General features: G+C 41.4%; 1 protein-coding gene across 1 annotated transcript in view; it reads left to right on the forward strand.

Moving 5' to 3' along the window:
• The window catches only part of grin2bb (glutamate receptor, ionotropic, N-methyl D-aspartate 2B-b), a gene marked incomplete at its 3' end in the record, with an annotated part of 96,483 nt that overhangs the window by 56,433 nt on the left and 14,357 nt on the right, over positions 1-25,693 (forward strand). The window contains exons 5-9 of the mRNA XM_084084191.1: positions 14,960-15,074; positions 15,699-15,910; positions 17,545-17,716; positions 20,350-20,503; positions 22,464-22,589. Of these exons, the coding sequence (XP_083940317.1) occupies positions 14,960-15,074; positions 15,699-15,910; positions 17,545-17,716; positions 20,350-20,503; positions 22,464-22,589 (779 nt within the window). The remainder of the gene's footprint in view (positions 1-14,959; positions 15,075-15,698; positions 15,911-17,544; positions 17,717-20,349; positions 20,504-22,463; positions 22,590-25,693) is intronic.

Genomic DNA, 25,693 nt, shown 5'->3' on the forward strand with positions numbered 1-25,693 from the left:
TGGGCCCTGATCCAGAAAAGGTTGGGTACCGTCGAGCTAGAGCAATTGTAATGCTCATGTATAGGCTAACATGGGATTAGCCGCATTGAGCGTAATCTGGGTTTGGAAAGAGAGCCAAAAAGACCCACGGTGGGGAATGTACCAACTTGTTACAACCCAATTGATTATATCCTTTGCAATTATTCTATTGTTGTCTCTGCCAGGCCGAAGGCAGAGACAAGATGTTTTGCACCCTGTCCGTCCGTCCGTCCGTCCTGTCCCTTACCTGTCCATCGTGTCCGTCAGTCCGTCTGCGTGTCCGTCTGTCTGCAAGCAGCTAATCTCCGGCACCGTCGGCCCGATTGCAGCGAACTGTGCACGCACGCTCCCTGGGCACCAGTTTTCAGATCGGCCTGTTATAGCGCCACCAGGAGGCCGGTTTTTGCAACAAAAAAAAAGGATATTACTCCTACAAATCGGTACATAGTATCTCTACAGTCATGTGAACAAGACGGATCTGTCCGATTTTTCATATCGCTCACATTCCCACAAGGCCGAGGAAGAAATGGCACCCTTTTCACATTGGCCTATTATAGTGCCACCAGGAGGCCACAATAACCTACCTGAACTGGCGGAGACCTGTGCTCCGAGGAGCATTTTTCTAGTTATTTTTGGATTAATCTAATAATTGAGATTTTTTTTTACATAATACAAAAAGTATATATCAACACATCATTTACCTTCCCAGTCGTTATTTTATAGTTCTTCGTACAATAGTATTGTGAAAAATGTGTGGAAATAGTCAATCTATAGGCTCACAACACGTCGCATGGTGAAGCATTGTGGGCTAGTAGATCGGCAATTTTGACTTTCAATTACATTTTTTGAAACTCTTCTAAAACTAAAATTAAATTAAATGATCATACTAGCGTCACACAAAAGCATCATAGTAGCAGATCTACAAGCGACCCGTTTCGAGCTTGTCAATCTGCTACTTTTGATGCTTTAGAATTTTAATCTGTGTTTTGAACATATGAGGTTTCCACCCGACAGAGACGAAATGGAAAAATAACCTGTCTTCCAGTGGATCCAGTGTAGTTATTATATAGTCACAAGCTTGTGTTAATAATTTTCATTGGTTAAATATTTATAAAACCCTACGGATGGACTTAACGGCTTTCACATTCCCTTTAAAATGTTTTCAAAAAATTGCAAAAATAGCCGATTTACCATCTCAGCTTGTAGGTCGGCTATTTTTGCAACTTTTTCTCGACACTGTCATACGACGAAGTAGGGCATTAATTCACGAAAGAAAAACATAAAAATGTAGAAATATGGATAAACAAGGTTTCCGTCCGACAGCGGCGATATGTAATGTAATGTAATGTAACGTGTTACCATGGTACCCACAACCAACAGCAAGTTTAATGCATTCGACTGCGTTGCCATGGGAACAGTAATCTCACCCGAGAGATGGGTGGATGGGAGGAGGGGAGTCGTACGAAAAGAAAGAAAGATAGAAAAAGTGGAGGGAGAGAAAAAGAGTCGGAGGAATAAATGAAGAGAGAAGATGTTTCTCTCAGTCTGTGTGTTAAAGTGCTAACGTAACGTGAGATCATCCTGTCTGTCACAAATCAATGGTTCCACCTCGCCTCCAAGAAGCTGCACTGGAGGAGGTGGTGGAAGAAGTAAAAGCAAATACCAGTATATAGAAATACTCTGTTACAAGTAAAAAGGCCTGTATTCATACAAAATTAGGCCCAGACCTGGCCTAGACGTCCGGGAACCTAGGCTCATAAGCAGCCTGACAGCGCACCGCGGGTTCGTGTCCTGTTCCCGACAGTATTTACTGCATGTCTCTCCCCATCTCTCTCCCCCTGTTACTTGTCCATCTCTACTATGAAACCATACATAAAGGCAGAAAAAGCCCCAAAAATATCTTTTAACAAAAACAAAAAAAGTACAAAAGTATTGTCAACAAAATATACTTACAGTACCAAAGTTAAAGTAGGCCTATCTGAAACTTTTTTTTAATTTTTATAGCCGATGTACAAGTTCACAACTAGGGTTGGGATTCTTTAGGATTTTATTGATTCCGGTTCCTGAACGATTCCCTCTTAATGGTCCGATTCATGGTCCAACCGACGGTTGCCCTTAACAATTCCTATGTTTACATTTTTTGATAAACACAAATCCAATCATACAGTATTGAATTTTCAAAGTGAGGTCCAGGGACCCTCTGGGTTACTTGAGGGGGTTCTAATTGGACCCTTACAGGCCTGTAACTCTGTACACTCTCAAAGAGTCCTTGAAATTAAAAGGTTTGAGAACCACTAGTATTGTAATTGATGCAGCAGACGTGAAGTCCACCTACCAGCTCTGACAGTGTGATTAACCCACTCCGGAAACGGTTCCAAATGTCATGGAACCGATTCCGGTTCCACATGTTGGATCCCACCGGTTCCGTATCCCAACCTTACTCACAACACGTTGTGAGCCTGTAGATTGGGCTTAAGTGGTTATAATTTAGGTTTTGTATTAATAATCTAAATCTGAAAAGTAACTGCCGTAGTAACTAAAGCTAAAAAATAACGATTTTGCCTGTCGGAGTACAAAGTGTTGAAAAACGGAAATGCTCAAGTAAAGTAAAAGTACCTCAAAATTGGACTCAAAGTACAGTACTTGAGTAAATGTACTCAGCTACTCCACCGCTGCACTGGAGGCTATCAAAGCGGCACATCAATGGGATGCGTTCTGCCCACACATTAACCTGAGCAGGTAGATGGCGGAGTGATGATGCAAAAGCTGCAGGTTGTGTGCACTGCCAGCCAGATGCCTGCCTCGCCCGTTCCGTTCCGTTCGTTCAACATTTTGTAGCCCTGCAGTATTGATGTAGCTTTGCTTTTATGTGCTGTTTGATCCCTCCTCCCCGTGCCAGAAACCCCCCCCCCCCCACCCCACCCACCCCACCCACCCCACCCACCCCACCCACCCCGACTGCACTGCATGAAAGAAGGAACAGCTGGGACAAGCTGCCAACAACATCCCATGCAGCCTCATCTCAACCAGACTGTAGTACTGTAAGGCCTGACTCAAGCTCCGTCGAAAGTGAGCTTGTATAGTTGTCCGCTATTTTCGAATAGCTGAAGTATAGGAGGGCAACCTCAATGTCTTTAGAGAATACATAAAGGTTTGAATGAATGAATAGGCTACTTACATAATGTTTTTATTTTTTTAGAATTGACTATATTGATTAGTCTGATTAATCACACGAGCCCTATTTCATCCAAAAGAAAGAGAAAGAAATTCTAATTGTTTGAAAATGTTGAACTAAGCAATGAAATCGATTAGTTTGATTAACTGATCACATGAGCCCTATTTCATCCAAAGAAAGAGACAGAAATTCTAATTGTTTGAAAATGTTGAACTAATCAATGAAATCGATTAGTTTGATTGACTGTTGCACCCGTATCAATGCCATGGATATAATGCATTGGTGCCGTTTTTCATCCATTCTTTTCTTTACTTGCTTTCCTCAAATCTCTTCAAACATCTTTCAGTACCATACGCCGGGAGTTAGTTGCCTTAAATTTTTATTTCTTATCATTCTGTCTTCAATTCACAACCAAACAATGAATTCACCATCACTCTGTGCCGAGTGATGTGTTTCATTGTTGCCGAATGTATTACTCAGCAAAACAAATATTTCAAATTACCTACTTGGGAAAAGAAATCAGCTGCCATGTTACAATGCTTATATCCATGTAATATTTCATTATAGAGACATTTAAAAAATGTTACACATTAATTGAAGATACACAAGGCAAGGAATCTATCTCTTAGCTAGATGTTTTTATTATTAGCAATTGTGGGAACTAAATTAAGTTAAGTCATAGTGAAGGCCTACAGTTTCTATTTTCTGAAATTCAGAAGTGATGTGTAGCACCAATGCCGTACAGCAACATGAAAGGTCCATGGTTTGGGGGTATTTTATGAATCTTGGGGGTCGCATGGAAGCGCGTGCATCACAGCTCCATATGATCTGGGCCAATCAGGACTGGTGCTGAGACGGGAACATCACACACAGATACCTGTGGTGTCTTGAGAGAGGAACACTGGACTGTCCCATCTCATTCACAGTGTGCCAATGCCAACGGCACCTGAACCTGTCTTTAACATGAAACCCTAGCGTCCCTACTCTGGGTTGAACATTCGATGAAAATAGAAGATCTACAAGCTCTCAACTCAATGGTCATATCGCAGCAGATGCGCTTGTAGATCGGCTATTTTCGGCAAAGAGATTTGGTTCAGAGGGAAAAGCGTGTGGGCTAAGGATAGAGCCCTGGGGGGGCCTGGTCAACTAAGCATATAGGGTTTACGAGGTGAAGCTACTAACACAAACATTATCAATCTGTACAGTGTGGTGGTTAACCTTTTGTGCTTTGATGCCATAGGAAAAAATATCCAAGACAATTACACCACACCCTTATGACAGAAATCCGCTTAGAATTTAAAATCTAAGTTAATTAAATGGCTATTAATGAACTTAATTAAATGACTAGTAATTAAAGTATGGATGTGCAAGCAGTTGAGCAACAATATTAAAGCACACCTGAGCTCACAATGACACAAGTCAATTGTGTGCCTCCACTCACTAATTGAAAAGCACTGCCAGAAGCACATGAATGCTGCTCAGTCTTTTCAGGGATGTAAGTCTGTCATAGATTATTCTACGGAGCAATCTGGCACAACTTTGACTAGAAATTATTAAAAGCTTTAATAGTGAAACCAATTCATCAATCTGTATAAAAAAAATTACGGAACGCAGCAAGACGAGCCATCTCACTGCCATCATCAAAAAATGAATTCATATATTCACAAAACCCCACGAAGATATAATCTACACGTCAATAGCGCACTGAAAAACACACACACACACACACACACACACACACATGCACTGAACGTGCAATCGAGCAGCACTAATATAACAGATGTCTATTAGCGCACCGATACGATGCGCATTCGAATAAGGTGAAGGGCCATGAAATGACATATGAAATATTGATAATGAAATAAAACTAAAAACTTGAAATATGTAATTTTAATGACATTACAGATGAATTTGCTGGATGAAGAAACAGATAAACACAAAGACGTTGAATGAAGCACACACACAAAGATATATTTGTACTCAATACCAAAATAAATGATGTCCATAAACATTGATTAGTACGTTGTTATTAGATAGTGATGCAGGAAGAGTAGAGGGTTGAGGTTGAGAATGAGGGAGCTAAGGGGGCATTTAAGGAGCACCAGATTTAAGCTGAGCTCTCTCTCTCTCTCTCTCTCTCTCTCTCTCTCTCTCTCTCTCTCTCTCTCTCTGTGTGTGTGTGGCTAGAATTTGAGAAATGAACATTGTGAGAATCATTTTCCTGGTCCTGAGCACCTCACAAGAAAAAATGTTTTTTAGGGTTAAAAATAGCAAAATCGTGCCGTCCAAAAATGTTGTGTTGTGTAGTAATACAAATGTGCGTGTGTGTGCGTGTGCGTGCGTGCACCAATTTGAGACAGCCAGACAAAGAGAAAGAGGGAGATTGAGGTGAGGGGAATGACAGAACAAGATTGAGACTGTTTTTGGGAAGGAAAAAAGAGTCCTTCAAATAGGGAGTCTAGGAAAAAGGAGGTGTTGGCAGCTGCCGAACAATGCTTTGAGAAGAGTGAGCGAGATGAAAAAAACAAGGGAAGCGGGGCTTTCCGATTCAACTTCAGCTAATTGAAAGAGATTTTTTATTTAGAATGGACTGCTGTAAGAGCACAGCATGCAGAGCCACACATCAGTAATGAGAGAGGCAAGGAGGAGGTGGTGGTGGTGTTTTGGTTGCAGAAAGACAAGGACACTGACTATGGAAATGGAAATGGGAAAAAAGGCGAATAGAAAGTTGAAGACAAAGGGCTTGAAATAGAGAACACAAAGGTAACAAATGGAAGAGTTCTTTCAAGGCAGAACAGTCGCCCAGCACTCGCAGGTTTAACCAAGGCTTTATTTGTGCCACCCAGGTCCCCTTTATAAGTGACGCATCACCCTTGATTTGTTACTGCGCTGAGGAAAGCTCTGCCGACAAGAAAATATAAATGAGACTTTACACCAGTGGTTCTCAACCTGTGGGCTGTGGGCCGTGAAGGTATTGCAAGTGGGGCCCCAAATAATTGGCAAAACAAGATTCTTATCCTAATATAACGTTTATATATATTTTTTAAATAATGTGAAAAAGAAAATAATGGTATTTTTTCTTGAAACCTTTGAAAAATGTGTTTTCATAGTGATACCAATTAACTTAAAGTATACTATGTTAGGAACACGATCGATTGATTGGTCATTAAAATAAACATGCTCTGAAAATGTAAGCTACAGTGTGCAAACTTCAACTTTTTTACTTGCGAACCACACAACTAAATATCCCTTTTTCATTTCCTACATCGGTTTTATTGTTATTTCAAAAGATTAAAAAACTACATTTGTCACAAGAATTTGATACATAAAAAAAGTCATAAAATTTCCATAAATGTAAAAAAGAAAAAAATAAGTAGTAGTGAAAATAGCATATCTCTGCTGTCCGGCAGAAACCAGCTAACTCCAAAATGTTCATATTTCAGGAAATGACAAAAACAAAACAAATGTGGAGTTAGGAGGTTTTGTTCATCATTGATAAGAACAGCTGAATGGATCTCCAAGCTCACAATGAGGTTGGAGGTCAAAAGGGGGTGGAGCCTGGAGTCAGCAAAACCAGCTAACTCCACCGCTCTTTGGTGGACTTAGCTGGTTTAGCAGAAAGCTTGAGGATCCAATGGAGTTAACTGCTTTTGTCAGAAGCACTTTTTAATACTTTTCATTGGTTCCATATTTTTTTAATCAACATACAGACGTAAAGGGTGTTCAATAGCACTGATTTATGGGGAAAAATGCAAAAGCGGAAAAATGGAGTTAGCTGCTTTCTGCCAGACAGCAACGATATGCAACGCTTGTGAGCTTGTAGATCTGCTATTTTCACTATTTCGGGTTACTGGGAGACATCAAATTTCTCTTTACAGACGGCGTGGACTGAGCCACGCCAGAGAAACAAAAGTTCACTGTCCATCTCAACAAGCCAGAAAACCAACTGATAGGACATTAATCATGTGTTATGATAAACTTGCAGCACTGCATTGAATACTAGCACAGGGATTTCAGGTTCAATTCACCTCCGAACGCACGCACGCACGCACGCACGCACAAGCAGATTCACGCATGCATAATAGAAAGGAAACCATCGAGACACAAATAAGACCCTTAACGCCTCATCCACAACCACTTGGTGCACATTTTCTCATTATTCAAGCCTCTCTGTCCTCTCATCATGCACATAACAATGGAACGCCTCTGGATGTACCTACAGTACAGTATGTGTTTGTGTGTGCGTACGTACGTCGTACGTACATGTATTATACTTCCCAGGGCAAAATGTCTTTGAGACAAATTTTAAAAATAGACATTGTGAAGACAATGTTCCTGGTCCTCACATAAATGTTTGTGTGATGTGTGATGAGACCCTTTGAGCTGTAATGGCTTACAATTAGGAAATGAGTCCGGTTAGGATCAGAGGGAGGGTTAGGTTTAGGGGTTGGAGTTATGCCTGATTTGTGATTTATACTTAAAAATGAAACATTTCTAAAATGGCATTCATGATTCATTCATGGTGTGTGTGTGTGTGTGTGTGTGTGTGTGTGTGTGTGTGTGTGTGTGTGTGTGTGTGTGTGTGTGTGTGTGTGTGTAGCATGCGAGTACATGTTGAGGTTGCAAATATGTATTGTCTTTTTAGTGACTATCCTTTTACTTTACTTGATATTAACTAATAATAATAATTAACATATAAACGAATCAATGTGAAGAACTTGTAATTTATCTATTGTATTGTATTGTATTGTATTATTTATCCATTGTCGTATATTGCTACTTTTGTAGTACTAGGGGAACACATTTGTATTTGAGTATTTCTTAATACATTGCCTGTCAAGGACGCAGATATGCGTTCTATTAAATCCATCACTTGCCCGCCATTTTCAAATGTGAAATTTGAAAATTCCACAAGAGGCACTCTAACACAGCTTAGGAATGATCCCTCGTCACTCAGAGAAGCAGTAGATAGATGTGACGTCATTCCAAAAAAACGGACCTCCGCCCGCCCCAACTATAGGATTTTTAGAAAAACTCTTCTAACTCAGTTTCTTTTTTTTGTGATGAAAACCACCCATTTTCAACGGGCCATAGCCTGGAATGTTATCGTTCAAGGGGATAAAAAAACAGTGTTTAAAATCTTGGCGGGTAATGTGTTAAAAGGATCCCTGGCTAATAAGCCAAATATGCCTTAATTACATTATAATTGTCCTCTATAAAACATATATGGAATGCATGTGCAAAAAAATATGTATTTAAAATATTGATTTGATGCTCATATTAACCTTAGGAAGTATTAAGTTGTTTTTTATTTGCACATGCATTCCATAAATTCCATAGAGCTGCTAGACCACACATGAACTTGTGATGGCCATTGCCCCTATTGAGTGAAAGATTAACTGTTTCTAAAATAAATAAAATATTGAAGGTGTTTTAAATGTTTTATTTTAGTTATAGAGGACAACTATAATGTATTAAGGCATATTTGTCTTATTAGCCAGGGATCGTTTTAAATCCATTCAGGGAGTGTGACAGTGTGGGACGTCCCATCTCAGTCCATCACTGTAGACAGGATGTGTCATGCAGATCCACACAGGCATGCAGCGTACCCTCCTGTGGCCATATAGGACATTGGCTTTATTATTGCTTGTGTCTCTGTCGAGGGAAATGTGCTAGTTGGGTTTTCTGTTTCTTTGATGGGGGAACAGAATGCTGTGTGTGCCTGCGCGCGTGCGTGCGTGTGTGTGCGAGTGAGCAAGCGCGTGCAAGCGAGCGAGCGCGTGTGTGTACTGAGCTCTTCCGGGCCCCTGGGGTCACCACCAGCTTCTGTTGATTTGAATTCTCTACCTCTACCAAAATGAAAGGAATAGTTGGGTGGAACTCGTGCGCATGCACACACATACACACACACACACTCTAAGACACAGCGACCCCACGGTAGAGTCCCAAGTGTGTGCCTTAAGAATGATTGAGCGTCAACTCTAGGTCTGACAGAGCCCTATGGGGATTGAAATATTCATGGAGCTGTTGTGTTATTGTTATCTGGGTCCTGGTGGTGGTGGGGTCATACATGCCGCACGCGCTACAACCTCGCCTCGTATTAAAAACACAGACACGGGTAAAGACAAACTGCAAGAAATACATCTTAATAAGTCAACGTCTTTCTCACCAGTGATAGCGGGGGAGGTTGTGTTATGTTATTTCATTCTACTTACTGTACCTGCTTTCTTCACCTCCCCCAAATGTAAAAATAGAATTGAAAAGAAAAAACTAAAAAGGAACTGTGTTTATTTATAGAGAATATGTGGGATGTAAAACTAGAAAATGGTTTTGTGAAGGCAATGATGTACAATATGAGATGACATGAGCCTTTAGAGCTCAGAATAGCGACAAAATGCCATCCAATAACTGTGTGTGTGTGTGTGTGTGTGTGTGTGTGTGTGTGTGTGTGTGTGTGTGTACACATACCAAATGTATGTCAGCGCACACCCACACATACACAAACGCACACTCTGTTCTTTGATCTTTTGTCCTTAATCCTATTGTCCCCATGTTTTCAATTAGCTGTGGATTCATTAATGTGAACATGAAAAACTATACCCTATGAATTAAATTACATTAATTACGGAATACCAATGTTTCTACTGTTACATGTTCTGTAATGTGCCAAATTAAAAAAGGATGATTCAGAGGAAGAGGAGCAAAAAGATGTTTGTTACGACCCGGCGCAACACAAAAATATGGACTCCGTCCTATCCAGTTTCCAAACACATATATGCCACGTATATGGATATATATGTAGAGTCGGGTTACCACCCGTCCCGTAAAATACGGAATCATCCCGTAATTGGAAACTAAAAGTCGCGCCCCGCATTGAACTCATACGAGACGCACTTTGTTCCGTATTTTAAGGTCGGGGAATCAACATGAATGACATGGCGATTTATTTGAAAAATTAATTCTGTTGTCCTGCTCCCACTCCTGTCCCCCTCTTGTTGCTGTGTGTCTGCCTGTGAGTGAGCCGTGCTAGCCTGGACCTGGTGTCTGAGAATGTGCTCAGCAGCTCATTGGCTCATTTACTCATGACACGACCAATGAAAGTTAGCGCTTTCAGTGTTGCTAAGATACGACCGCCCCCACACCCTGCCTACATTCAAACCACAACAAACCTGCAAGCATGACAATGCGACAGTAGTACTACCCGGCTCAAAACACAAGTTGAATGTCTAAAGAAAAAACTAAAGACTGAGACGTCAGAAGTAGATACGTAACTGATGAGGGGAAAAAATAAGGGTGGCTAGAAAGTGTGACAGAAGATTATGTTGCCTACAAGGCGAACTTCTCCAGTTAATAGCCACGGTATAATCCATTATGTAAACAACATACAGTAATGTGAGAAGCAAGCAGCACCAGGGAGCACTGACACAGTTCCTTGTCTACCAAGCAACCCCAGAGGCAAACATGGTATGTGAAATCATGTCAATTAAATCAAAGCATTTTGTTTTTAAAAGAGTGGGCAAAAGGGTGAAGCCTGTAGGCCTATGCTTTGGAAAATGGTCTGAAATAAGGTCAAGTATACATGATTTGAACATGCTTGAACGTTTGACATTTAAGGCCTAATTTCAACTATTACTATAAACTTGTGGATGTCATTATGGCATAAACAATACGTTGAAGGGTAAATTTAGCATACTTTATCATACTTTCCATTACATACATTTTCCAAAGCATTATTATTTAATTTACTTTTTCATATTATGGAAAGAATCGCCAATTTCAAACTGCAAAACATACAGGCCTACACAATACATGTGTGGTGTATGGCTGAAGCATTGCATTTCCTTGTGATTATGGTATTAATAGGACGTGTATGGTACATTAAGTGTAATGCAGGTGTAAGACCTGTTGTGTTTGTATTATTGTGTGTTATAGTTACCAGTCCATACCCGTCCGGGGATATGCAAATGCAAAGTATTTGCAGACTTTGGGTTATGCACTGTGTACATGCATTGCATTTGTATTGCTGAACAGCCGTAAATAAAGTAGCAACTATTAGCACCATTCAGGTGATTTTTTTAAGGCCGACCCCCATCGAATGCTGCATTACCCGAGGATGTGCGCTGTCAAAGTATTTACGTTTAGTTATGTCTGGGCAAGGTGTGTGTTCTATGGGTCGATGTCTGCTTAGCTGAGACAGTTACAACACTCACACACAGTTCAGGTCCACGCGTTGTGATTCACAGAGAGAAGCTTTTCTCTGCAACCGTGAGGCAGGTCGTTGCCGGGGTCCGCGGAGCCGCTCAGTCACACACACACACACACACACACACACACACACACACACACACCACACACACACACACACACACAATGCACACACACACACACACACACACACACACACACACACACACACACACACACACACACACACACACACACACACACACACACAGCGTCAGCTGAGCTCCCACGCTAACACTGTTAGCCCCAATAAACTGATAGCTGACAGCCCGGGGAGAGCGGGGATGGTTGTCACACTTTTTTCTCTGACTTGAATTGCTCATCAACAACACATCTGATGATAATCACTCCTACATTAGAAGGAAGCTTAACTATTCTATCACGAAATTATTAGCCATCAAAGTCACGTTGACACATTGTGACAACCAACCCCATAGCGGGGTAGCTTGTCACAGTGCACGGGGTTGGTTGTCCCTATAGTTAATCAATGGGATGTGATTTTAAAATGTGATTTAAAAAAAACATTCGTAATTTTTTGTTTTTTAAGCTAGAGACACACAATATGTTTTTAAATGACTAGAAACACCATCCCCAATACCCAAGGCCCTTTATAGTTGTATTATTATTAATTAGTTGTCACATCAGGATGTGTCAACCAGCCCCAGAAAACTTGAGACAACCAACCCCAACTGACCATGTGGCAAACTTTCAATCCTAGCGGTCACATGACTGTAGCTAGCCAATGACACATGGCATCAAAATGAAGCTACTGTATTGACTTCCTCTTTCTAACAAGTGATTTGTTTTTAAATGTCTAATATCCTACAAACTTTTATTACAAAACCAACACCAAAAAAATAAGTTACTCGGACACCTAAAAAATACAAAATCTCATCTCACATCAATGTCTTTGATGTCTGAAAACAAATTCCCAGGTAGAAATTATGCTGATGTTATGTAATATGACTGATATCAACATGGTGAAACAGCGCCCTCTAGTTTGGCTGTAATAAGCACCGTGACAACCAACCCGTGTGACAACCAGCCCCGCTCTCCCCCTAGTAGCCCCGTAGCTAAGTCTGCCCGGTCCGTGGTCGTGCATGCATGCATGCACACACACACGCACGACCCGCCGCCAGGTCTCGGACCCACACACACACGGACCCGTTGCTCCCGCAGCCATGGGAAGTTGATTTTTAAGCTGTTTGAGCTACAGTATAGTGCTAATAACAACCTGGATTAGAACATTGCGTGTGTGAATCTGTGTGCATGTGGCATGAAGATGATATCCAAAGCACCCTCCTGCTCATGAAACGCAGTGGCCCTCATTTATCAACGCGGTGCAGCCCGAATAATGGGCCCGATTCATAAAGAGGGTCGTAAATATGGTGTAAATGAAGTTCGTAAAGGAGGTCGTATTTTTGGTACTCACAAACGAACGTGCAATTCATAAAGGGGTTCGTATATCCCTGAGACGTTCGTATGACCAGTTCTATATTATAATGACAGCCAGCTGGGCGTGAAGATCCCGAGAGGTTCATTTACATTGTTCCACGCCCCATTTTGCACCATAAAAGGCGTGAACCGTGACTCAGCAGTTTCTCTCTGATCAAATCTGTCACTTTACTGAACAGTGTTGCCATGTCCGCTTATTATAAGCGAATCTGGGCTTATTTTTATGTAAAGTTGCTTGTAAATATTGGTAGCTGTGGGGTGCGTTTTTTTGGGCTTGTTTCTAAAGTGTAGTTCATTATTTGGGCTTGCTTCACAATTGTTCAATTATTTTAACCGGTGGTTGTCAAATATTTTTATGTCAAAAAAGTTTGCAGCGTTCTTTGTCTAACAGTGGCCGTGGGCAGTTTGTCTGTCTGGCAGCTGGCCGTGCGCAGTTTGGTCATTCATTCCATAGCTTGGGGGCAGAGCCGCATTAACCGCGGAACTTAGTGGAACTGGCGTTCCACGGCCCGCAGCCTGCAGGGCCCTGTGAGAATTGTGTATTTAATTTTTGTGTATTTAAAGAAAAAATGTTGATTTATATTGGTTAAATAGAACCGAAATAGACCGAATTAGACCCGAATTAGACCGAATTAGACCCGAATTAGACCCGAAAAAATTCGCGCGCGTGCGTGTGCATTTTGGGAAAGTGAAAAACAGGCGTCTTTATTTTGTGCTAATGGTCAATGCCTGTGTGCAAATGCCAAAAGCCACTGAGGAGAACCGGGCAGAACAGACAGGTTCTGTCCACAGAGGTTGTAGGATAACTGTTCCAAGATGGATAGATTTCTTAGTGTTTTAGGGGTTTGGGGGTCTGGCTACCCAAATATTTGTTCATAGATTTCATAGATTTCTATGCATTTCAGGGGTTTTGGGGGGCTGGCTCCCAAAAAACTTAATGTAGAGACATATATGCAGCCAATTTTGAATTTCTTTTGCATTTGTTTCCATAAATCAGTGCTATATTGAACACCCTTTACATCTGTGTGTTGATTAAAAAAATATTTGAACCAATGAAAAGTATTAAAAAGCGCTTCTGACAAAACCAGGTAACTACATTGGATCCTCAAAATTTCTGCTAAACCAGCTAAGTCCACCAAAGGGGGGTGGAGTTAGTTGCTTTTGCTGACTCCAGGCTCCACCCCCTTTTGACGTCCTCCAGCCTAATTGTGAGCTTGGAGGTCCATTTAGCTGTTCCTATCAATGATGAACAAAACTCCACTTTTTGTTTTGTTTTGTTTTTGTCATTTGGACATTTTGGAGTTAGCTGGTTTCTGCCCAACAGCAGAGATATATAAAACATAATGTTCATACTCAGGGGTGCACAACACTTTTTTGGTGTAGTACTCAGAAGAGCACCTGGAGATGTTACTTGGTGCTCACCAATAAAATATCAAAATAAAAGGTCCGGCGCCGTTTTGTGGGGGGTGCTGCGCAAGAAAAAAGGATGCTTCACCGGCATGTTTCAGCGCCCTGCTTCTAAATTCCGCCGTTTTTCGCAGTTTTTTTCACGCCGTTTGGTGCCCCCCCCCAAGGTTGGTGCCCTGTGCTGCGCTGCTTTTATCCGCCAGATTGGGACGCTCACGGCATATTTTGCACCATCACGGTCCGTTCATCATCGGTGACGAGTGCCTGTAACACAGCCAGCAGCGTGCTGTGTGCGAGTCGCACGACTGACTGTTTGTGTGTCAGGATTCGAGGCCACAATCACGTGCAGCATGCGTCCCCTCCCCCTCCGCCTAATGGCTGTATTAGGGGCCGACGCTTGCTTTAGCGTGATTGTGTGAGTGTGGCTTCAGGAAGTAAATTCCTGTCCCAGCGGTCCCAGCTGTTGGTACGTAATTGCGCTTCCCTTCGTCTGATGTGCCGCGCAGCATGCATTTTGACGACGCATGCCCACCTGCGCACCAGTTATGTGCACCCCTGTTCATACTGTATGTCCCCCTTTGCCACCCCAGACGCAAAAATCGCCTATGCTTATAGGGCTTAAGTGATTACATCTGTCTCCCACCTGTTTGCTCTTCTCAGGTATCTAATGAATGTGACGTTTGAAGGGCGTAACCTGTCATTTAGTGAGGACGGCTACCAGATGTATCCCAAACTGGTCATCATTCTCCTGGACAAGGATAGGCGATGGGACAGGGTGAATATGTTCTGTTCTGTTCTGTTCTGTTCTGTTCTGTTCTGTTTAGACTTGTCATAATTATTACATAATTGCCTAATTGCAATTATTTGAGATAATTGCAATTACTTTTTTGCATAATTGTCAAAATCATTTCGATACGATACGATATACGATAATACTCAGCGGCGGACTGGCCATTTGGCGTACCAGGCAAATGCCCGGTGGGCCGCTGGGCCAGTGGGCCACTGGGCCCAAAAAATATTTGGAAAAATATTTTCGCTCCCGTTTTAGGATTATTACGGTCATTTCCAGGTCGCGCGGCCCAATTATTAGTTACGTTGATGTTTGGGCTGGGGTGCTTTCCAGCAGGGGCCTCAGTGCGGCTGCAGAGTTCATGTGCAGGGCTGGGCTGAAGCAGTGAAACCCCCCCCCCCCCCAACGAGAGAAACACAATTACATTGTTATTATTATTATTAATTCATTAATAGTTAATTCATAATTTGACAGACAATTAATTGCCAAGTAATATTTCACATTATGCTGTGATGTGGTCCTGGCCTCTAAGTATCAGTGAACCTATACAGTGACAACAAGTCACACTGCCCTCCTCCCTCTTTGCTAACAGACACCTCTCTGCTACAGGTGGGAAAGTGGGAGCGCCGCTCGTTAACAATGAGGTACCATGTGTGGCCTCGCTTTGAGCTTCACTCTGTGCCGGGAGAGGAGCGGGAGGACGACCACCTGTCCATCGTCACGCTGGAGGAGGCGCCGTTTGTCATCGTGGAGGACGTGGATCCGCTCAGCGGAACATGCATGAGGAACACCGTGCCCTGCCGCAAGCAGCTCAAAATCCTGTGAGATGATATGAATGCTTTATTTGGACACAAAAAAAGTCTGATATATACAGTATGTGTACTGTATATATATATATATATATATATATATATATATATATATATACGGTAGAGAGAGAGAGAGAGAGAGAGAGAGAGAGAGAGAGAGAGAGAGAGAGAGAGAGAGAGAGAGAGAGAGAGAGAGAGAGAGAGAGAGAGAGAGAGAGAGAGAGAGAGAGAGAGAGAGAGAGAGAGAGAGAGAGAGAGAGAGACTGTAGATAGATAGATAGATATGTGTGCATACAGTACACATGGATATAAATAGAGAAAAAGAGAGAGACAGAGAGATACTTTACTGTATATATAAATAAATTGAGTCCAGGATCAATACTAGAAAAAGCTAAAGAACTTGCCTGTTGTAACCCTCATGCATTTATCAGTGGAGAATTTCCTTAGTCATATACTATACAGTATGGCAGATCAAAATATTACTTTAATGGTTTCAGCTCAAAACAGAGGATTGTTTTACCGGGTATTTTACTGCTTGTTGTAACCTACATATTTTTGGTAACTGCCTTTCTCTCTTTTATCTTCTTTCACTTTCTTCTCTCTCCTAGTATTTACACTTTCCAGTTTCTCTGTTCTATTGCTTCTATCATATCACCCTCCTCCCCATCCTTTTCTCTGATGGGGGTTTGTGGAATTTCATCTAGTATATCTATCAGTATCATCCTCTCACATTCCCTGGGTCAGCGGTTTCCAACCTTTTCTGGATCAGAGCCCAATTGTTTGTGGCCCACCTGCCGTGTTAAGTGGTCAGATGAGTGGGCCGTGTGCATTTTTTCAGAGCCTGTTTATTTCAAAGACGGGGTGCCATGAATTTCAATGATCCCCCCCCCCCCCCAAAACATAATCATCAGGTATTATGATTATACTAGGAGGAAGATTTTTTTCAAAAAAGTGTACAGAAAGTGTTAAAATTATGTTTTTATGTGGACACGCCTCCAGTTCATTAAGTATACCTGGATCAATGGAAGTAACATAATATACTTTAAGTTCCCATTCATCTGTATCAAAATAAAAACATATTTTATAAGATTTTAACAAATACCATGACATTTTTCTTTTTAATCTTAATGTTATTTCAGACAGTTAGACACTTCAGCTCAGGATTAACCATTTACCATTTATTGCAATTATATTGCATATAGTTTGGCGGTGTGACTCTGCTGCTGTGATACTACAGATAATCTGTTATTACATGAATTGAGTTAAGATACCACATATCATAGTACAATCCATAGAATTTCAGTACCATCATACGATCATCTTTTGTTCATTTCTGGTTTATTGACTGGTGGTCCTTCAGCCCATTTTAACTTTTTTTTAAAGTCTCTCTTTACATTTCTCTCTCTCTCTCTCTCTCTCTCTCTCTCTCTCTCTCTCTCTCTCTCTCTCTCTCTCTCTGTCTAAAACAACATGATGTGCTGATGTGTGTTTTTTTTGCAGCTGTCTTTTCTGATCTCTATCTTCTAGTTTCATTTTAATTTCACAGTAGGCCTGTTGGCCGCTGGTTGTTGAGAAGTGTTGCCCTGTTTTCATTACCCTCTTCTTCTCTGCTCCTTGAACCCCTTCCCCCCAATCCACGCTGTCAGCAACCAGACTGGAGATTCTGGCATTTACATCAAACGCTGCTGTAAGGGCTTCTGTATCGACATCCTGAAAAAGATCGCCAAGCAGGTCAAGTTCACCTATGACCTCTACCTGGTTACCAATGGAAAACACGGCAAGAAGATCAACGGCACATGGAACGGCATGGTCGGAGAGGTAAGGACTAAAGCACGGTACTTTGTCGACCTACAAGCCCACACTACAAGCCCCCAGCATGTCACAGATGCAACGCATTGTGGGCTTGCAGGTCGGCTACTTTCTTTCCTTCTTTCTTTTCACCTTCTTACTCTCTGTCTCTCTCTCTATAGCGTGGGTTACTGTATACGTTATCGTATGACAGTGTCGCACGCCAACGATTTACTGGCTCACAATGCATTACGCATGTACTTCTAAGCTTGTAAATCTGCTATATATTATCAGCACGCAACACCATCGCAAAACGAAGCATACATTAGGCATCTCTCTGGCATACACACTCACACTCACATGAGCCAACACTTATTTTCCCTCATCTAGGCCTCAGGGAAAGCTGTGATCCACTCACTTTAGTTTGTTAAAGCCTGAGGTGAAGGACAATCAGCAGCCTCTTAATCAGAGACAGAAGGAGAGAGAGAAGGAGAGGTAGAATGCAGCCTCAGGGATGGACCCACTTATCTCCTGCACACATACTACACATTAGCAGTGCTGGACAAAGTACTCAACCCTAGTACTAGAGGCAAAGTGTAGATACTCCTGGTCAAGTGAAAGTTGCTCAGTCAAATTTTACTTGAGTTAGACTGCTGGAGTACTTAAAAGATAGTACTTAAAATGTATTACTTTAGTACTTAAAATAATAATACAAATTGGGTATTCAAAAGTACATGCTTTTAGAAAACAAGATTTTCCAGCCCTATATTGCACTGAACAGAACAATGGTCACCGAGTTATGGCCATTTGAAATGTTAGAAACTGCTGTAACACTGCTGTAGTGCCTCATATTTGTGCAAATTTGTGCGTGGTGTCATGGCAGACCCCTGAAAAGTGTTTGTGCCCAAATTGGTACGGATTGGAGCATGCGGCCCCCTTGGGGCCCCTAACATGGCCCCTGGGCGTTTATGCCAAGTTTGGTGCGGATTGGAGCAACGGTGTGCCTGTGGCCACCGACTGTGGACAGTTCAGAAACTCGTCTACCAGTGACATCATCGATGGGAATCCAAGCTAAGAGGAACTGCAGACTTGCTATTCCCGGAAAGTTAGCATGCTAAAAATCAAAACCTGTCTAATTTTCTGAACAGCCCTCCTTTGAGACACAGAACAATTAGATTTTTTTTTACCATTATCATGAGCATTAGTGACAACCAATTATATTAAGATAGGTTGAAAATGGGTGAAGTCATCCTTTAAGTACAGTACTCAACTACTTACAGTAGTTACTGTCCACCACTGCACATTAGGCACACAGCAGAATGCTTCCATTACACATTGATGTGATGTAATTGATTCTGATGCAGAGCAAATGACTTTATTATTAACTTGCAGCCATTTCCTGGTTAAAATGTGAAATCAGATGTGAAATTATTTGGACTATGGTCAAGCCATGTCGGAAATATCTATCAGTGAGAAAGTAAGCCTGTGCAAATGCACATTACACGCATCTGTGGATGCCTGCACACTGTACTGTAATTTAATCTAAACATAATGATTTAATTTTAATATATGGAGAGGGAACAATAGATAGGCACACACAATGGAAGATAATGAATGATTGAGAGATAGAGAGAGATTGTAATGGCACAAGAAAAAAAAACATTGAGCAATCCTGCTCACTCCTGCAATACATCAGAATCTGAATCAACTTTTTTGTCATATCACAAGTTCACAGGTGTAAAGAATGGGTGATTTTTTTTCTGTGCAAGCTCCATCCCCTGTGAACTGAGTCACTTTCAAATATTGCCCAGTGCCTCAGGTGGTGGGTCTAAATATACCTGCAAAGACTCACAGAAAGGGGGCTAAGCTTTGAAAAAGAAAAGGAGAGAGAGAGAGAGAGAGAGAAAGAAAGACAGGCCATCAACAGATCTACTGTACAGACCAGCCAGTATAGTAACCCAGTGTAAAAAAAGATTCCTGTTTATTAACACTCTACATACTGTAGATAGATACACATTTACTGATCCAGAGGGATATTCAGGTGTCGTAGCAGCACCACAGTAGGCAAGAAACACGGATACAGGTAAGAGTAGAGCAGTAAAAAAGAAGTAGCAGGGTAGCCTAAGGCCATCTACTGTGTACCTGGCCTGACCGGGTTAGCATAGTGTATGAACCATTAATAGATATAAAAAATATTCCAGTTTCAGAACCCAGTATAAATACTGTTCCAGCATAGTAGGCCAGTGTACTAGCTATTCCAGTTCAGCAACTTTGTGTACAAACAAGTCCAGCTTTGTTACCCAGAGTACACGTTATTTCAGTTTATCAACCCATTGTGCAAGCTTCCAACACTTCCTGATGGAACCAACCCAGTTAAAGTGAAGGGAAGTGTTTTGAGCTGTTCTTTTTATTTTACCTTTTAAATTGATGTAACAGCAGCCAGTCTTCTATAGAACTCCAACATTTAACAATGTCCAGTCTGTTTTTCCACTGGTGTCTTATGAACAAGTAAATGTCATTGACCCCCATCTCTCTCTCTCTCTCTCTCTCTCTCTCTCTCTCTCTCTCTCTCTCTCTCTCTCTCTCTCTCTCTCTCTCTCTCTCTCTCTCTCTCTCTCTCTCTCTCTCTCTCTCTCTCTCTCTCTCTTTTTGGTTGGTCCCAGGTGGAGTTGAAGAAAGCTCATATGGCGGTGGGTTCACTTACCATCAATGAGGAGAGGTCAGAGGTCATTGACTTCTCAGTACCTTTCATTGAGACGGGCATCAGTGTCATGGTCTCCCGTAGCAACGGAACCGTGTCACCCTCTGCCTTTCTCGGTGAGGAGAGAAGTGCACCTGGTACATTTGGAAGATGTCCAAGTCATGATGTACACACTCAGATGGAGACATAAGTAGGATTTGACAGAAATAGAAGTGTGTATAGATGACGCAAATGATTTTTCAAACTAAAAAATAATAATTTGACACCTGCACACACAGTAGTTAGAAGACGCGGCAGGATTTATACCAAGCTCATTAAATGAATGTGCATGTCAATTATTTTTGTATTGAACGGTATTTAATGGTGGTTGGCTATTGTTGTTACCGAGACTGATGTCTGATTTTCAAGTGAGACAGTAAATGCTTACGAGAGCAGAGCAGCGGAGCAAAACATAAAAACAAAGCAAAAAACTAAAGATGACACCCAGTCATCAAAGATTACGCTCCACACACAGAGCATGTAGTAACTCCCTAATACAGTAATAACTGAGTGAGTAGATATATTCCAACAAAGGCTAATCAGATATGAATCGGAGGGAAAACTGTGGCTTTCAGGGAAAGATCAGGGAAGTGTGAAGTTCTGAAATGGCACATCTGTAGGCTGTCTGGGAATCAGGAGGTTTCAGGTTTGCACTCCGGCCCCGGTCTATGGGTCGAAGTGGCCATTAGCAAGACACTTAACCCCTAACTGCTCTCCGAGCGTTATACTAATAGCGATCACTGCCCCTAATAATTAGGATGGGTAAATGCAGAGGACACATTTCAAGTATGTGCAAATATACAGTGACAAAAATACCCCAAAGGAGTGGGGACTGGGGACCACAATATTACAGTTTATTTACAATGCCATTGCCACAAGATAACGTGCCACGAGTGGCCACCACATTGTCATCTAGTGTCCACAAGCTCAGGATCTCTGGGGCACGTCATATACTGTATCTTGTGGCCATGACATAACTGAACTACACCAGGTCACTTCTGCTCTGTGGTTAACACTGAAATGGCCAACTCCAATGTCAAAGGCGACAGAAGAGTCATTATATATCCTACTGAAGATACTAAAACATTTGCTTTTTCAAAACTGTATTTCACAAACTATCGAGTGACAGGAAAAACATATTTCACATAAACCACAGTCGGTTACAGTTAAAGTGAGTCCATAACTAACGCAAAACCTTTCACCATTGTCACCAGTGTTAAGAAATTCTGAACATTTCTGACCATTGGTGAAGTACTTACCAAGCTGTTATGAAAACATATAACAGCAAACCACAACTCATATACGTGAATGTACAGCATTGAACAATACATGACTGTATGAATGAAGACATAAATACAGATGCCGTCAGCAGATATGACAGAAGGTGCAATTTTGCTTTCAGTTTCCTGCACGTCCTTGATGAAAGTTGACTCCAGTAATTCCGACAGTTAGCAATTATCATTACTCAGCCTGATAAATGTTATGTGACGTCACAGGGCTGAGATGTTACTGACAGAATGCTAATTATGGCCACTTAATCATGTATTAAATGGGCAGAGTGGAAAATGAAATAACTGAATGAGAGAACACACCTGACCTTTCAATTTAAAGCTGCAACTGAACTTATTTGAATGAAAAACATTTTATTTAACTAGCACATCTGAAGGACATTAGGGTTATTGCAGCTTTAAGCCTACTTTCCTTTTCTTTTTTCTTTTGAAAATGTATACTGGTTAATGTTTGCATGCCCAGATTCAATGCGGACTCATTTATAATTGAACATGCAAGAGCGCGCGCACACACACTCACACACACACACACACACACACACACACACACACACACACACACACACACACACACACACACTGAGTACACATCACTTCCGAATACAAATGAACATGTAGGCTACTGGATCTACCAGGGGGATGGTTTTTAGCATTTTGATTAATTCTGTTTATTAATCTCTCCTCTTTCCTCTCTCCTCTCTCTGCACTCTATTCTACTCTGTGTTAATCTCCTCTCTCTCTGTCTCAGAGCCCTTCAGTGCTGATGTCTGGGTGATGATGTTTGTGATGCTGCTGATCGTGTCAGCTGTAGCTGTGTTTGTGTTTGAATACTTCAGCCCGGTGGGCTACAACCGCTGTCTGGCAGACGGACGAGGTGAGAGAAACACACTGGCCCTCATTTATCAATGGAGTGTACAAAACAGCTTGTATTTGAGCCCAGGAATCAGCTTACGCCCATGTCCACGTGAGATTTATCAAGCAGGCGGACCCTGTCAATTCTAGCGTGAGATTTGTATACATTTTTGGAGTGAATACATATGTTACGATGCCTGTCAGATGGTCAGACAATGCTGCTCCACATGTCTACGATGGAACAAACAAATCCTACATGTCCTCAGACTAGAAGTGAGATCTGAGCGGGCCGTAGGATCAAGTCAAAGTCACGATAGAACGATAAATGCCGACAATTGAGGTGATCTCGACGTACACCCATTATTTGGTCTACACCACTTTGATAAATGAGGGCCATTGTACTCAAGCACATTGACAAAACGTGGCAATCATTCGTTTCTGTCGGGCAGAAACCTCCGCATTTAAACTTTTTGTGTTTTGTTTCGTAAATGTATATTCTACTTTGTCTATAAGCTATAACGCAGATCAGCTATTTTCGCTATTTAGAATTTTTGGGAAAGTGAAAGTGGTTTCTGTTAGTGTGTTCGTGGGTTTGAAAAGTAATTAAGAGCTTGTGATTAAATAATATCTACACTGGGTCCATTGGAACGCAGGTTCTTTTTTCCCTTTCCTGAAAAGTGACACTTTTGGATGTTTTCCACCCGACCGCGACGCAATGAAACGCATCTCTTGGTAAAACCATCTTTGTACATCCACTGTTTGTTTGTTAAAAGCAACCATCAACTCTATGTGACAGTTCCTTTGGGGTATAAGTGCCACTGAAGTGGCTGGACTTAAAGATTAGGAGCTCTTATCTTCATTTGCAATCACTTAAGCCCCTTTGCTAATGAACTGGATCACTGACAAGAACTTACTGGCTGATGTTAAGAGTTCTTAGAAACACTCTGTGAACAAAGGCTCAGGCCTAATTTCATAATATGATGGTGTCGATTGCATCGTGCAATGGCGTATAAATTAGTCCCCCTCCACTGAAAAATATGTATTTTTTGTTGTTGTTCCTTCAGTTGGATGTTTCAGCACCTATTTTGTGTGGGAAAACCCAGACAAATTATTATTCAATTTATCATCATTATTCATCTTAAAACATGTCTGGTAGAGAATCTTTAAGCTTGAATGTTTATACAAATCCAGCTTTTGTAGTCATTGCTTCCCTTCCAAATACAGTGGCATTTTTTTCCTCATCTACTTTCGAGGAAGTGGTTGAATGCACTTAAGAAGATTATTACAATGGATTGAATATGTGAAGTGTCAGATTTTAACCACACCTGTCAGGGTGTGAACTATATACTTCCAACGGTTCTTTCTTTTTTTTCTTCTTTTTTTTAAGATAATCTGTTTTTTTGGCTCCGTATTTTATAGACCCCTTAACAGACGACGTCACACTGATAAGAACCAGTATGCGTGCAACCAGTATGCAATTAAACCCATTCTGTCAGGTCTTGCTAGGACGCACCTCACTAGCCAACACACAAGAGGGGGTTGGGGTGTGCTGAAACCAGCGCACCCCGAAACAACAGGTTGAGAATTGATTGCATGAAACAATCACCTGTGCGTCCAGTCTCAATGTTAGTAAACAAATAATTGGTCTATACACCTTGCTCCTGGTGTTAGGAATATTGTCGGTGTCGGGTGGAAACCTTATGCATGCAAAACGGATCTTTAAAAAAAATATATATATATCAATGTGTCACATCATCTACTCTTCTATGATGAAGTAGGGCATTCATTTACCAAAAAGAATAACATAAAAGTTGAAATATGGAGATATATGGTTTCTACACGACAGCAACGATATGTCAACCACCACTGCTCTAGTTGACTCAAGATCAAATCAAAGTCCTGACTGTTAAATTCCCATTCACTGATACACAGAAATAATGATTATCAGAGAAGCATAATAGTGGGCTATGAATCATACTGCAGCTCTTCCTGAATAATGTTACCATAATTCATAGTGAAATGGGATTTTATGTTCAAGGCATGTGTGATGACTTCCCAGGTTATGTAAGCCTGTGGCTTTATAACTGCTGCTCCAGCTGTAGCATAATTGTAGCCTGTTGTGAGCCATCCGCCTCCTCCTGCCCTCTCAGACATAGTCCTTTGATAATACAGTCGATGCAGTCACTAGTGTTTTGTCCTGCTGTCATTGAAAAGGTTGGAGCAGAGGTTTGGTTTGGGATCGTTGGGGAATCCCCAATCCACCCCCCCGGTCATTAATTTTTATGGCCGGTGGGGATATGTATACAGCTTTAGATGTACAGTTTGTTCACTATTTGTCATACACGATGTACTGTATATATGTCTTTATCTTTGGAACAGAGATTGTCAGGAACAGACTCATTTAAAATATGTGGAAAATATATTGTTAAAGGCCTTAGATTTTCACTATAGGTTTACTTTGTTACTTTGTCAAGGCTGGCTTTTCCACAGCAAAACCGTCACTGAACTGGAGTTGCTTGAGTCTCACTCCAGTTGCATAGATCCCTCTGCAACATGCGAGAAACTAGTGATAAGCTTTAAGAATTGCAAGCACCTCATCTTTTTCTCAGAATGTATTGCTCAGAATTGATTGAAAGTATAGACCCTTGAGGTGTAGCTTCTCATTTAGTAGCTTCTCTTCTCATTTAGTAGCTTCTCTACCTCAGTAGAGAAGCTACTGAGGTGTAGATTCTCATTTTCTCAGAGGTCCTATAAACACAAATAAATAAACTTCAATCAGAAACACTCACGTCAAAGTAGATTTAACCATTTATTGCAACAAATGGAATACAGTTAAGCTTGGCGTTAAAGCTCCGCTGTTGGAGATATTCCCTGAATTTTGTCGAAGCAGCCTGCTAAGCATATATTCAGTGAATGCTAAGCAAATCCCCCATAGGGATACAACGTCAACAATAAGTAATACATTGACATGTTAGTTTGAATTAACAGATATACATGATAATCACAAGTATTTGAGCCTATGCCAGACTCTAAACAAAGCAGATATACATGATAATCACAAGTATTTGAGCCTATGCCAGACAGAAAGGTGGAGGCTGGGGTGGAGGAGGAGCTAGCAGAATGCAT

This window comes from Gymnoscopelus microlampas, assembly GCF_963454915.1.
Source record: "Gymnoscopelus microlampas genome assembly, chromosome: 2".
Lineage (NCBI taxonomy): Eukaryota > Metazoa > Chordata > Actinopteri > Myctophiformes > Myctophidae > Gymnoscopelus > Gymnoscopelus microlampas.